This window comes from Juglans microcarpa x Juglans regia, chromosome 4S (assembly GCF_004785595.1).
Source record: "Juglans microcarpa x Juglans regia isolate MS1-56 chromosome 4S, Jm3101_v1.0, whole genome shotgun sequence".
Taxonomy (NCBI): Eukaryota; Viridiplantae; Streptophyta; class Magnoliopsida; order Fagales; family Juglandaceae; genus Juglans; species Juglans microcarpa x Juglans regia.
Window position 1 is genome coordinate 833,949 of NC_054601.1, and position 13,895 is coordinate 847,843.

At 33.6% G+C, this 13,895-nt stretch overlaps 2 protein-coding genes across 10 annotated transcripts; one reads left to right on the forward strand and one right to left on the reverse strand.

The window, feature by feature from the left end:
• Nucleotides 1–2,248: 2,248 nt before the first annotated feature.
• Nucleotides 2,249–5,508, forward strand: LOC121263713. Of its 3 annotated transcripts, XM_041166761.1 has the most exons (5): nucleotides 2,255–2,781; nucleotides 4,266–4,316; nucleotides 4,397–4,459; nucleotides 4,556–4,624; nucleotides 4,818–5,508. In XM_041166761.1, exons 1-5 carry the CDS (start codon nucleotides 2,446–2,448, stop codon nucleotides 5,097–5,099), a joined length of 801 nt encoding a protein of 266 aa, XP_041022695.1. In that variant the 5' UTR covers nucleotides 2,255–2,445; the 3' UTR covers nucleotides 5,100–5,508. The 3 variants fall into 3 exon arrangements, with proteins under 3 accessions (XP_041022696.1, XP_041022697.1, XP_041022695.1); XM_041166762.1 differs by lacking the exon at nucleotides 4,556–4,624 and having other exon boundaries at nucleotides 2,249–2,781; XM_041166763.1 differs by lacking the exons at nucleotides 4,397–4,459; nucleotides 4,556–4,624 and having other exon boundaries at nucleotides 2,251–2,781.
• LOC121263712 (aberrant root formation protein 4) lies at nucleotides 4,615–12,072 on the reverse strand. 7 transcript variants are annotated; one of them, XR_005940324.1, is made up of 16 exons: nucleotides 11,749–12,072; nucleotides 11,149–11,325; nucleotides 10,892–11,041; nucleotides 10,294–10,357; nucleotides 9,529–9,704; nucleotides 9,362–9,421; nucleotides 8,988–9,138; nucleotides 8,830–8,895; nucleotides 8,453–8,724; nucleotides 8,278–8,349; nucleotides 7,984–8,061; nucleotides 7,690–7,896; nucleotides 6,895–6,946; nucleotides 6,271–6,505; nucleotides 5,236–5,465; nucleotides 4,615–5,140 (listed from the first exon to the last, which is right to left on the reverse strand). XR_005940324.1 is itself a non-coding variant. In XM_041166758.1 (15 exons), the coding sequence occupies exons 1-14, from the start codon at nucleotides 11,824–11,826 to the stop codon at nucleotides 6,285–6,287; spliced, it is 1,824 nt and encodes a 607-aa protein (XP_041022692.1). In that variant the 5' UTR covers nucleotides 11,827–12,072; the 3' UTR covers nucleotides 4,615–5,235; nucleotides 6,271–6,284. The 7 variants fall into 7 exon arrangements, 4 of the variants coding, with proteins under 4 accessions (XP_041022692.1, XP_041022690.1, XP_041022693.1 ...); XM_041166758.1 differs by lacking the exon at nucleotides 5,236–5,465 and having other exon boundaries at nucleotides 4,615–5,235; XM_041166756.1 differs by having other exon boundaries at nucleotides 4,615–5,465.
• Between the last annotated feature and the right edge of the window lie 1,823 nt (nucleotides 12,073–13,895).

Below are 13,895 nucleotides of genomic sequence, written 5' to 3' on the forward strand. Positions count from 1 at the left end.
ATCTCATTTCTAAATTTTCAAAAAATTTAATCGGGAATGATTTGATTTTTTCGCTTGTCATGACTCAATTATCCACCGCAATTGGAAATGGAGTTATCCTTTACAGTCAGGCATGGTCCACCCCCATAAGGAGTATACATGAATTCCAAAGGTGGCCTCAATAATTATGGTTTTTTTTTTTTTTTTAAATGAGCAAAATATGCAATACGTATGGTTTGGAACTGCAAGTGTTCAGACCTATATTTGTTAGTGTTATCTACTTGTTTTTGCAGCCAATGGATTGGTTTCACCTACCATATTTACTAGAACTGAATACCATGACATCATTCACAACAGTTCCTTTTGGTGTAATGACTTGTGAAGAAGGTTTTCCGAAAATGTGAATGGGAGAAATTCACTCCACTGGATTTCCTGACTTGGCGATCAATCTTCTAAGACACGTCCACAGAATGGAGCAGAGTACAACCAGATGGTAAAGGTCATAAATTAACGATTCAAAGCCCGAATCCAATGATGCAGAGCAAAACCAGAGAGGGCTTGTTATTTCTATGAAATTAGCTTTAATAATTCTAAGATATAAGATAAGCTGTCCCCTCTACTCTCTATGTTGCACCCTATTGCCCTCTGTCTGTCTATATGGACCGTGGCTCGGCTACTACACTACTTGGGCTCCAAGCTACTGCTCCATCTCTTCCAACCAACCTTCTACTCCACCTACTATCAATAGGGAAATGTTTGGTATTTCGAAAATGGATTACGAATATTTCTCTCGAAACCTTTTTTTTTAATTTTTTTATACTTAGTTATTAAAAAATTATTTTTTAATAATGTTATAATAATGTTATAAATTTTTTATTTTTTTAAAAAATATTTATGATCATTAAAAAAATACATAAAAAGAGAAATGAAAAATAAAAAATTGAAATGTACTATTCGGGACACTCATTTCGGTGACTGTAGCACTGCTCCTAACAATAACCTTACATAAATGTTTAATATACGTGTGAATTTTATAAAAATGAATTTATAAATTAACTTACTATTAAATATATTTATTGCCTCGTGTTAAAATATGATAGTTTCATTTTTTTTATTTATCATTCCACACATTATATTGATTTTTATTTATTTATTATTTTGTTAGTTTTATTCTTGCTAAATTAATTTAGTTCTTCTACTAATCATCTTTACACTACATACATGTTAAGGAAAAAAAAAAAAAAGATAAAAATTTATCTATAGTATGTTATAGAAATAATGAGTAGAATTTCTATAATATCTCTATATTATACCTGCACTATTACTTTTATTGTATGACTCTCATTGTATTCATAAAAGGATTTAAAATATAACTTTTTAATATATATAAAATGAGGTAATAAGTTTCCACAATTGCTAATGTTTCAATACAAAATAGAGCACTGGTGTGGTAACTTTGCGTTTATAACTATTCTATTACTTTATAATAAAATAATATTTTTTTTAAAATTAAACATATTAAAAGTAAATATAAAGTCAAAGAAGATTTTAAAAAATTAATATTTTATTATTAAGTTGTATAAAAATGGTAAAAATATTGGTCTACTTAGGCATTCGCTTGTTTGGGTAGATATCTAATATCATATAATTATTATAAATTTTTTAAACTTTCACACTAAATATAATAAATAATTTAATTTTTTTTAATTTTAAAATAAAAATTATATTAAAAAATTATATTATAATAATATTTTATTTAATTTTTAATTTTTATCTCTTCTCATTCTATCTATATAACTAAACGAGACCTTAATATTTTATTATTTTTGAAAAAAAAAAATCTTACTAATATGAGTAGTGCTAGACTACCGCCCAACAATGACCATTGGACGTGCCGTTTAACATAAATTTATTTTTTTGTTTTCATTCTTTTTTTATTTTTATTCTTTTAACATATTTAAATATTTTTTTAAAAAAAATACACATATACTAAAAATTATTTTCTTAATTATTAAATAAATAAATAATTTAAAAATATATGAGGAGTCAAAATGAAGAGATAAACTTAAGCTGACATACTAGCATTTCTCTACAAATAGACCTTTAAAAAAAAAAAAAAAAAAAAAGGAAGAAGAGAAGAAGAAGAAGCAGCATTTCTCTACAAATATTTCTATTTCTATTTGTTTTAAAAAAAAAAAAAGGTCAGACTTAAGACCCACTCCCACCCGAAACAACGAAGGGAAGACGAACATAAACGAATCACTGGAATACCACACCACACATTAGACCACCCCTTCAACCCCACTATATATACCCTCCTCCTCTTTCTTTTTCTTTTCCTTTCCACTTCTCTCTCTTTCTCCTCCGCCACCTCTCTCTCTCTCTCGATTAACTCATCCTTCTCAGAGGCGCACAGAAACGATTCCTGCAGTTTTTTTCCACTTCTTTTCTGAACAGAACTAGGAGATGGCCCGGGACGAGTGGGTGAGCGTGGCCATAACGGACGATACGGTTGTGGCTGAGCTCCTCGTGCGGCTCAAGCAGTCTCAAGCGGCGTCATCTTCTCTTAAGTCTTGGCCTAGAGCGGTGGTCCCGCTCCAGTGGGGACTGAGGCAGCCACGTTCGAGGTCTGTCTCGTTGAGATGCGATGCCGTTCTACCGATAAAAGAAGCTGACTCGACGAGAGGCAGCCCCACCACGCCTCTCTCTTGGAGCGGCGGTGCTTCCCCTTCTGCTACCGCTGACAGCTTCGAAGAGTCCAGCTTCCACGCCAGCTTTTCTCTCGCTGCCTCCAGATCCAAGGTTATCTCTCTGTCTCTGTCTCTCTTCATTCTTCTCTTCCTCTATCTTGAGCTTCTTTTTCCCGCTGGTGGCCGCCTGATCTGTGCCGTGTCATAGTTTATTTGTTTGAACAAAACACCATTCGGAGTGTTTTGATTTGCGTTTGAGGAGTGGTGGAGAATGGGGATGAGAAGGATCGGAGGTTGAGGTTGGGGTTTTTCGCGTGTCCGTCGATGAGACATTACTCGTCCACGAAATTGCTTTTTAAAGTCATTTTACTATTTTGCCCCGTATTAATTACCTTATTTACTCGGTGTAATTTGTTAGTTTCGAAACCGATGTCCTCTGCTAAAAAGAGGGAAAAAAGAAAGATAGAAACCGATTTTTGTTTTCCGATTGCCCATCTCGCTATCGTCGTCTTTCTTTTCATGACAAATAAAAACCTGCGTCACCGGGGACAAATCTGTCAATAAATATGCTGTACTTTTTTTTTTTTTTTTTTTTTCCTGCAAAAATAGTGGTTGTTCGGATCAGCGGTGACTAATCGGCAGTTGACACCCTTCGGGGTATGAACTCTCTGATGTTATGTCGGAATTGCCCTTGGTAACTTACAGGACAGACGCTCACGTGAAGTCATGCAAACACGGACTCCGGTCACCTGTCTTGTTGTTGGATTTTTTGATATGACGAAAATATCCTTCGGAAACTGCCATTAGATTCCGGTGGCGGAACGCATTCCTGGAAGTGACAGAATTTTGTCAGGAGGAGAAATGGTCATAGTTATGATTTGTCCAGAGAAAGAGGATTAGAGGAAGCTTCACTCTCAAGGCCTTTCTTTCGTCGTCCTTTATTTTTTGACGACAATACCACTGTGTGGGGACTTTTGTATACGGTGGGCGAGGATATTTCGGGGTCAAGTTTTGTGGTTTGGCCCGAGTGGGAAGGGTGCGCGGTTTGGTGCCTTTTTGTTAGTGCTTTTTGGTTACCGACTAATTCATCAACATTGCGGATATAATTCCGTGATAAGACGCTCTGAATATCGTTTTTCCCGAAATGGGGTCTACTCTCTCTTCCTTCCTCATCACCTGCCCAGTCAGTTTGAGGTGAAAAACGTCAAACTCCTAATAATATTGAGTAAAAATTGTTTATCCCAGTTTAAAAGCATTGGCATCTGTAAAGTCATGCTAGTGCTGTGTGTAATAATATATCGTGCTGCTAGTTTTCAGGATTAGAAAGAACGAAGATATGTATTTTGTGGTTTTGAATCTTTGATGGGTCCCGTGGGAAATGGGAACGTACCTGACTTTTTGGAGGAGTTTGGTGCCGTCGTTGAGTGATAATCTGTCGGCACTTGCCACGTTGTCTCTTCTGTTTGGGTCACTGTAATTCTCGTTCCTATCTTTGAGTAACTCTGTTTTTTTCCCCACATTTGTCGCGGGAAAATTGTACGATTTTGCTTATGTTGGCTTCACTGATGTGTGTTGCACGAATATTTTTCTTTTCAGGGTGCTGCTACAAGTGAATCCACCGCTGCCAAGAGTTCAAGACGAAAAAAGGTAAAAATGGATATTGTTATGTGAACTATTACAGCTGCGAAACTTGAAATATTCTGATCCGAAAACTATTTGAAACTCAGACATTTGTTGAACTTAAAGAGGAGGAGAGTTCTCTGTTGAAGGAAAGAATAACTTTGAAAAAGGTGTGTTCTTGGTCCTTTTTACTGACTTTCTACTTTTTTTTGTCCCCCACAATTTTTATTAGTTCTTTTAAATAATCTTTTACGTTCCCTAAATAGGAGTTAGCAACACTACGTTCAACTTTCAAGGAACAGAGAGCCAGAAACGACAGCTTGAAGAGAATAAAGGTGACCCGAGTATTATATTTTAATCTTGTCCTTTGATTGTATCTAAAGATGTAATCACTATACAAATTTGCCAACCAGTATTATACAGCAATATCACTAATGGAGTCTACATATTGCACCGAGCTCCTTCCAGTAATCTTGCGGTTCTTTCTTTGTTCAACTCTTCTGAAAAGAACATCTTTATGTTTTGCAGCTTGATTCGGTCTTGCATTCAGCAAAAGATCTCAATGCAACTTGTGATGGACTTGAGAAAACTGTTCATAAAGAAGCCTACCAGAGAATAGCCCCCGCTCCTGACCATACTTCTTTGAGCTTACCGGCAAACACCACAAGTGACGATAACCTGCAATCAGAACCTTGTGAGGTAGGGAAGGCTGCTGCCCCGGCAAGGGATGGCGATTTCTTGCTGCCTGATCTAAATATGATGCCATCCGAGGAAGATTCAAGTACTGAGACATTATATGGGATGAGCTGAGGACCTCATGTTGACGGCTTTTCTTCTCCTCACCAAAGGACCTGGTTCCATCAGGCTATCAAATTCTGTTACACTGTCATGGCCAAGCACAGAACCTCGTGTAGATGGACTGTATAAAAACTTCAGTGGAAGTTACCTATAAAAAAAAAAAAAAAAAACTTCAGAGAAAGTTGCTGATGGTAGGATTCAACTGTTCCATTCTCTCTTTCTTGAAATGAGAAAAAAGTCGAAAATTTCGGGAGAGGGATATCAATATCCTCAAATGCAGAAAGTTCTTTCTCTGGAAATTTGTTGAGGGTAAACCAACCCGTTTTCTCGATTCTTAAATCGTGTCATTCTTTTCTGGTAACACGCTGTTGGACTCACCTGTTGAAGGAATTCAAAGTCAACACTTGCATTTTGGGTTTGTGGAATTAGACACCGTACATTTGTAGATTGTGGAATAGGACGAGCCTCTACACGTAGTACCCGCGTGAGCAGCTAAGAGGTCAGGGAGGCATCTCCTATGTTTAATTGAAATTTGACGAAATGGCAATTTTAACATCTATACGGCAATTTTATGTTTGGGGACCCATTTTTTATATTAAAAAATTATATTCTAAAAATTACATTAAACTTGCACACTTAAAACTTCTACTTAACACTAATCATTTGTTACGTATGAATAGTGAAGTAATCTTAGATGTAATGGAAAAATAATAAAAAGATAATGATAAAATATTAAATAATGATAAAAAAAATGGTGAAAAAATAAGTGAAAAATAATGATAAAATATTGAATAATAATAGAATGATCTCAACTTAAACAGACAAGCATTTTCTTCACCACCCAAATACTGTCGGTCTCATTTGTTTTTGCATATGAAATGAGATAAAATTAAAAATTGAATAAAATATTATATTTTTTTAATATTATTTTTGTTTTTAGATTTAAACAAATTGAATTGTTTATTTTATATGAAAATTTAGAAAAATTGTAATAATTAAATGAGATGAGATAAGTTAATAAATTTTGTGAAAACAAACGAAGCCTTAAATCTTTTGAATCTAAATAAAGCAAACCAATTTTCCTCAAAACTACAGGAAGAACAATTGCGCCCCAGAAACACCTTCTATCCGTTTATGATTTTACCGAGATGAGGTTTTCGTATTGAAGACATAGCATGCCTACCCACAAGCGACAGTTTATGTAGATGGTTTCAGATTTTCTTCGACAAGCTCTATACACCGGTACAAAACCATCTCGATCGGGTTTAGTTGACAGACTGTGTCAACAGCAAGTTGATCAGAATCATTCCTGTTCTCTGTCATTAAGCCTGTCACCAGGGTTCGAAGAGGTAGAAACCATTCGTGGTATGCCTTGTGTAAATTATTCTGGGACAGCACTTCACTATAGTTGGTTTTTCCTGTTCCATTTCTCACTCAAGTCAAACATTTTCTAATATTTAAAAAACATATAATTTAAATTACAGTCAATAAAAAGTAGAAGAGGCGAAGCCATAATGCATTGGAAGTATACTATATATATATGTGTGTGTGTAAGAAATTTTTAAAATAATGTTTTATTTAGTTTACGGGACAGAAGATATATATTTATAATTTATAGGGGCATTTGTCGGTGTCCATTTTGGTGTATTTCAATCTTTTAACTTGTCATGTGTGTTCTTTTGCCACCACCCTAAGAAGAGCATGCATAAAAAGGAGTACGAAAATGTATACAACAAAGAAGTATGCTAGTAAAACCTATTTTTCCGTCTTGGCTTCTAACAAGATATTGGACAAAATAATGAATTACCTGTCGACTCTGTTATTAACACAAATCTGTACAAGTTCAGGGCAGACAGCACCTGTATAATGTTTGATCAATAAATAACTAATCAGTTATTTATTATACCATATAGTAATACAAACTCAAAGATAGGCAGAAATTTTCATTGCAAGGCCGAATCAAAATAAAATTTTCGAGCTGATTTAATGGGGTACCATCTGCCCCACTCAGAGTTCCATTTTTAGGTAAGTAAAGGACTTAAATTATATATATATATATATATATATATATATATCTTCACTCAAAAGCCCCCTTTTCAATTAACTAAAATTACCCCTGCATAATTACTAAAATTTTAGAAATTTCTATATAAACTCTTATCACTTTATTGTCAACTTACAGTATACCTTATCTACTCTTCTTTTCCACCCTTGAACCAAACGAAGAGGGTGAGTATCACACTATCACTCCCCTCTCGATTTCGATTTGAGATTATTAAAACATCAAAACAAAGTGATAATCCTTCCCTCTCGTCTCCTGCAAACCCCCAAACATACTGCAAGCCCACACACCCTGCACCAACTTTCTTCACACATCACATTCATATGGTTATCCCAGAAAAGGCCATGGTGTTCAATTCAGTAAAATTAACATAAAAGGAAAACAAAAATCTGAATACCATGACAAACTGCGAAACAGCATAGCATAGTGAAAGAACAAAATGATACCGACCCCACATGCAGCATGCACACACAAAAGAGCATTTAAGCAAGGAAAAACAAGAAACCCAGAGGGGAAATAAAATTTCATTAGAAGGAATACCGCATCCCCTTGCTCAGGAAGGGGTGGAGGGCCTCCCTTGGGTGGCCTCAATACTAATTCCACTAGTTCAAGGACACTAGCATTCCACAGCAAAGGTCTCCAACATTCTTTATTTTCCGTTTGCTGAACTTCATCATTTATTGTTGATATTCTTTTGCAACTCTCTGCATGCATTTCCCCTTTAACAAGATCCAAAAGAATTGCAATCTACAAACCGTTGTAATGACTACATCAATTAATGCAAAACAGATATAAAATGTTGCAGTTCATGAAAACGGACTTGAAACAATTTACCATGGAGGAAGAGTCGGTATTTGTAATCAAAGCTTTTAAAATTTCAAACCTATGAGAAGTTGGAATATCTGCAAGTACCTGGTTTTGAGCACCAACACAATTGGTCATTAACAATGTTTATAGACAAGTCTATACAAACACTTGATAAAATAAGGTAGAAAAGCTTTAGATAAAAATAAAAATTATAAAAAAAAAAAAGGAAGAAGAAGAAGGTCACCCACTTCTGGAGAATGTAGCAAACAAATTTCTAGTAGAGTTACAACTTCAAGGCAATAAAAGATACAAATTCCCTACCCTCTTAAATGCATCAAAGGCAAGCTTCCTTAACACTGTATTTGGTGCATATATGATTACCATTTTAATAGCCTGAAAAATGTAGTTTTGACCAACAGAGATTAGATGCATCAAAATTTATCCTTAATAAAAACAGGTTGGTTATGATGTATACTCAACATGAGACAGAGAGTACCTGCAAAGCAGTAAAAAGACTAGGCATATACAATGCCAAGTCAATATATTCATCATCAACGTTCTGGGATACATTTCCATCAGTGATGCAAAGCAAGAAGTCGATGGCATGTTTCTTTAGATCCGATGGCAGACTGACAAAAGAGTATATGTGCTTTAACATGCCAACTGTTTGCCACCTTCTTAACTGGCTACTTCGAAGTTCATCCTTGACAGTAGCCAAGTCCTCCTCAGCAGCCTGAGCAACTTCATCTGAGATATGGCCCCAAATAACTGCCCCAAGAAAGATAAATGCATGTCAGAGAAACATGAAATAATATCAAAATAAACCTCAATGGAAAAATAGAAAATAAAATCACGGCATATGCAAATATGAACCTGAAAGAGATGCGCCGAGTTTGACATCAGATAAACAACTCATATAATCATCTTCATCTTCCGCACCTTTTTAAATAGAAAAAGATAAAGTAAAATGAAAAAAAAAAACTACCAACTATATGAGTGAAAAACAAATATATTAATCGAAAATGAAGTACCTCCTATAACAATGCTAGTCATTTTATCAACATCATTCCCAGTTATTAAACCAAGGTATGATAGACCACAGTAGGGAAAGAGGCGTGACAACAGTGACACCAAGTGCTGACAGCTTACTTTGTTGTGATTCAAGCTGATGGAAACAAGAGCCTGCACATCAAGGGTGTATTTTAAGTCACATACAGGCAGATATAATAAAGATCAGCAAACTGAATAAAAGAACTACCAAGTTGGCGAAAAGAAGACCCACAAGCAAATGAAAGAAGAAAAGGCAATTGAATACAATCAAACACCACAATTCTTCAAGCTGTAACATAAATGAAAACATTTTAATATTCACACTGGTAGTTCAGTTCCATAGAGATATTCCAACCATGATTTCCAAGACAAATAGACCAAGTAGAGCACAAAGTTTTTCATTTGATCTGCCCTCCTGTTGAACAGCACAGAAGGTCAGCACTCTGATGGAGAGAACATATAAAGAGTCGCAAGAAATAGCTCAACAAAGCGGGAAATGTAACGAATGAAAATGTCACAGACCAACTTTGAGCAAACTGTATGTATAGAACTGGCAATGCCTACAACTCTGTCAAACAAACCCTCAATTTCTGTATCCCCATCATCAGTCTCTGAGGTCACAACCTTTAAAACATTAACAATAACAGGCACTGCTACTTTTACTTGCTCATAGTGATGCCTCCGAATGGAAAGAATTACTGAAACCAAAAAGAGTATGCACAAACAACATTATCACCCAACAGCAGGCAACAATGTAGCTTTCACAACATTCATACAGACAAATCATAAGCACAGAACCATATTATACAAAACAGAACTGCAAGAGAACCTTACGTACTTATCATTCATCTTTAAACTAAACAGCAGAACACATTATTACTAATTTACTAATGTATCTTTGCTGTATTTCTAGACTATCAAGAATTAACGTATTGCCCAGGTCAAATCATATTGTATGTTTAGCTTGTATCCATATCGGTGCTTCATAGCCTATATCTTTAATATATAAATTACAACTAAATTTGTAATAGATTTTTCATGCTTTTCCACTGATCTTTATTTTGAAGCTCAATTTGAAGAACAACTAGATTTATCCTCACTGAAAACTAATTGTAAGTAATAATACTAAAAATAAGAAAATGATACAACAAATAGACACTACCAGTACCAACTCATATTGGAATAAGTCCATTCCACAGATGGCATGCATCGACTAGTGATATGTAAATGAATCAATAAGACCATTGCTTTCACCTTACTTAAGGTAACACATGTTAATCTCATTACCTTTTGAAAGACCACTTAGGAGAGGGGTAAAATAAGCAGAAGTCCTGACGATCTTAGCTAATGCCTGGTAGAATTAAAATCATATGTCAGCAAAGAACCAGAACACAGAACAACAAATAATTACAAGTAAATGTAGTATTGGATATATTATGCAACACTCCTTTTTTATAAGTAATAAGCATACACACTCCTCGACAAGTACAAGCAATGAAAAATATAGAGGTGGCACAACTAATGCACAAAATTGATGCAGCATACGTGTGAAAATATCAGTCAAAAAACTGAAGACCAAAATCTGAAGCAACATAGTGAAAGAAACAAAGCCCTGTTAAAATAAAGTAAACAAAACCCTTTTGTTCTGATGATGTCAAAATATATTGACGGTATCTAGGACTAGTCAACATTTCACTTTTGGATTATAATGTTTAGATGAAATTTTATAAGATAAGCCATCACCGATGAAAAAACTTATGATGTACACTGCCATCCACTCTCACTTTTCAAGAAAATAAAATAGCATACCCATGTATTCCCAACCAAACATCAAAATGGTATAAAGATTTGCGACTAATTGACCATATACACCTAAATAACACACCTCGCAAAGAATTGAAAGCATATCCCGCGGGCTACACATTGTTATTAATTGATTGATAACACTCTCAGCAATCTCCAAACATCCATTCGACACACTCGCAAACTTGGACACTGCCTTTGGCAACTCAAATGACAACGAATCGATAACTTCCTGGCACAGCACCAAACAATTTATAAATACGTCAAAAAATCAAAACATTACCGACGAACAATGAAGAGCAAAAAAATAAATAATAAGAAGAGAAAGAAGAAGAAAACCTGGTCCAGTGAAGGAGAACACAGATATGCATAAACTTCGGAAAGAACTTCGAATGCATTGTATTTTGCATCCTCGTTGTCAGGATCTAATAAAGCGGCATCTGAGATTGCCTCGAGGAAGTTAACAAGCTCCGAGATCGAGTTTTCAGACTGGTGTGGATCTCCAGCTATGATCAACTACAGTGTATAAAGAAATATATGATTTAGACATTAACACTCCGTTCGAGTCCAGTTAAAATAAAGTAAACAGAAGTTGTAATTATATACGTACGTATCGTCTTGATTTCTTACTGGTCGTATCGATGAAACACGAATAAAGAATAAACTCAACTAACACTGACGCGTTCTTTTATTTTGTTTTCCATTACCATGCAATGATTTCTCAGTAAACAAGTATAAACCCTTGGAAATTGCTACTTCCGTTTGACCAGTTGAAAAACGTAAAACTCGACCCAGCTGAACAATTATATCCGGCCTTTTCTTTTGTTCGATTTGGAATCAGAGATATTTAGAAGTTTTTTGAGCTGTGCCATTTCCGAAGTTTTTACGGGAACGAAACAGATCTCCGGAAATCGAAGAGAGGAAAGCGGGGGCTCTTACTTTGGAGCATGAATTCAGGATTTCTCGAACATGAAGAGCAGCGGAGGGGCGGTGATTGTCTGCACTCGCCACTGACATGGCGCTGCTGCAACAATGGAACTTAAAATCTGACGACTCGAGCGAATCCTCTGGAATTCCTTCGATTAAGGTAAAAAACGTAGCCCCTGCAATTGGAAGTTTCAGCTTGAAATGATTCAAAACCCCATAATAGCTCGTAAACTTTTCGAGAAGAGGCGAGGCAAGGCGGGTGACGGATTTTGAGTTCTGACCCTTGAAATTGGCCAATTTCGTCGAACCCCTTTTTTTCTTTTTCTTGTTTTTTTTTTTTTTTCTTTAAATTGGTCGAAGTCGAACCGTTGTTTTACTTGCAGTAGAAGAGAACCCGAACGTAATATATAATTAGAAAATAAAAAATCTATTTATCATTCATTTTTTCTACCTTTCTTATAATTTATAATATAATATTAGATGATAAATTTATAAATAAAATATAATAAATAATCTCTTATTATCTAATATTATATTATAAAATGATAAAAATATAATAAAAATTATGATGATGAGCAGCATTACTCTAGTTATTTAAAAATGAATTATGCTATATATCACTCTAATTTTTATCATTCTCTCGTCATCCCATGATGTGGTATTAGATGATAAATCTATTATTTAATGTCACATCATGAGATGATGAGAGGATAATGGGAGTTGAGATTATGAATAGATTTTTTTTCTTTAAAAAATGAATAAAATGTTATTTCTGTAATTTAAAAATATTTTTTTAAATATTAAATGTTTATGTTAATAGATTTTATAGAAGTGATAGACATAATTAGAAGTTAGTTAATAAAATACTTTTTCGGGTGTATTTTATATTTTAAGTGAGTTATTTTAAAAAGTAATTGACATAAAAAGTTACACACATATTAGATTAAAGAAAATTTATCGATCTCAAAATTAATATGTGAATGATATAAAAAAATTTGAGGTTTACAAAATTCAAGATAAAGATTTAGGTTTACATATTTTCTTAAAGCTGAATATATTATTTATTATGAAAATGATAAATTTACATTTTTTTTGCAATTAGTTTATAGCTTTAGTTAAATGATAAGTAGTTACGTAAAAAATTGAGATGTTTTTTATACATTAGTGTTGATGAATTTGATAGAAGTAAATTTACAAATTAATATACCTTCATTCGATATGTTAAATCTTTTTTATAATAAAAGTATTTTTATAATAAGACATATCATATCAAATTACGTCAATTTATAAGTTTACTTTTATGAAATTTATCTATCTTTAAAATATTTGTCTATATAAAAAAATATAATTATATTGGTTTAAACTGAAATCAAAAGATGTTATTTAAAAATAAATAAGAAACTAATCCAAAATCGTTAAAGTCTCGTTTGGTTACGCAATTCAAATGATATATTTTGAATAGTAAAGAGATTTTTGAATTAAGATAAGATAAAATAGTTTGTAAAAAAAATGTGTTTTGATAGTGAGATGAGATGAGATGATTTGTAAAAATATGAATGTTATGCATCAGTCACTATTCATTTCTACACTCCCAAACCTATAGTTTTTTTTTTTTTTATAGAGTGTGAGGGTATTTTTTATATGATGTAGGATAGTGAACAGTAATTAATGAAAATATTTTTACTTATGAAAAAGTGTGTATTTAAATAGTGAGATAAATAAGATGGTTTTAACTTTTGGAGATTTGATAAAGTGGTGAGTCCCACCAATTATTTAAAATTATTTTTAATTATTGGGTGAAAAATATTATGAATATATTAAAAATAAGTTTTATTTATTTTTAATTTAAAAATCCATAAATATTTTAATTTTTCCAAAATATATTTTTTGTACTTGGCGTAATTATTTCAATAATAGATACTACTGTTTACTGTCAGAGTAATTGCAATTGGTCATCAGTGTTTTTTACTATTCACTATCAAAGAGTAATTGTAATTGTTGAAAAACTATTGAAATGAGATACAAACTTGAGATTGCCGTTTGGATACTCATACGAGACCAGCCGCACAATTCATATGAGATAGTTTGTATTTCATTTGGGCATCAAACCGTACCTTAATATCTACCCCACTCATTTATATTTCATAATTTCACTTATA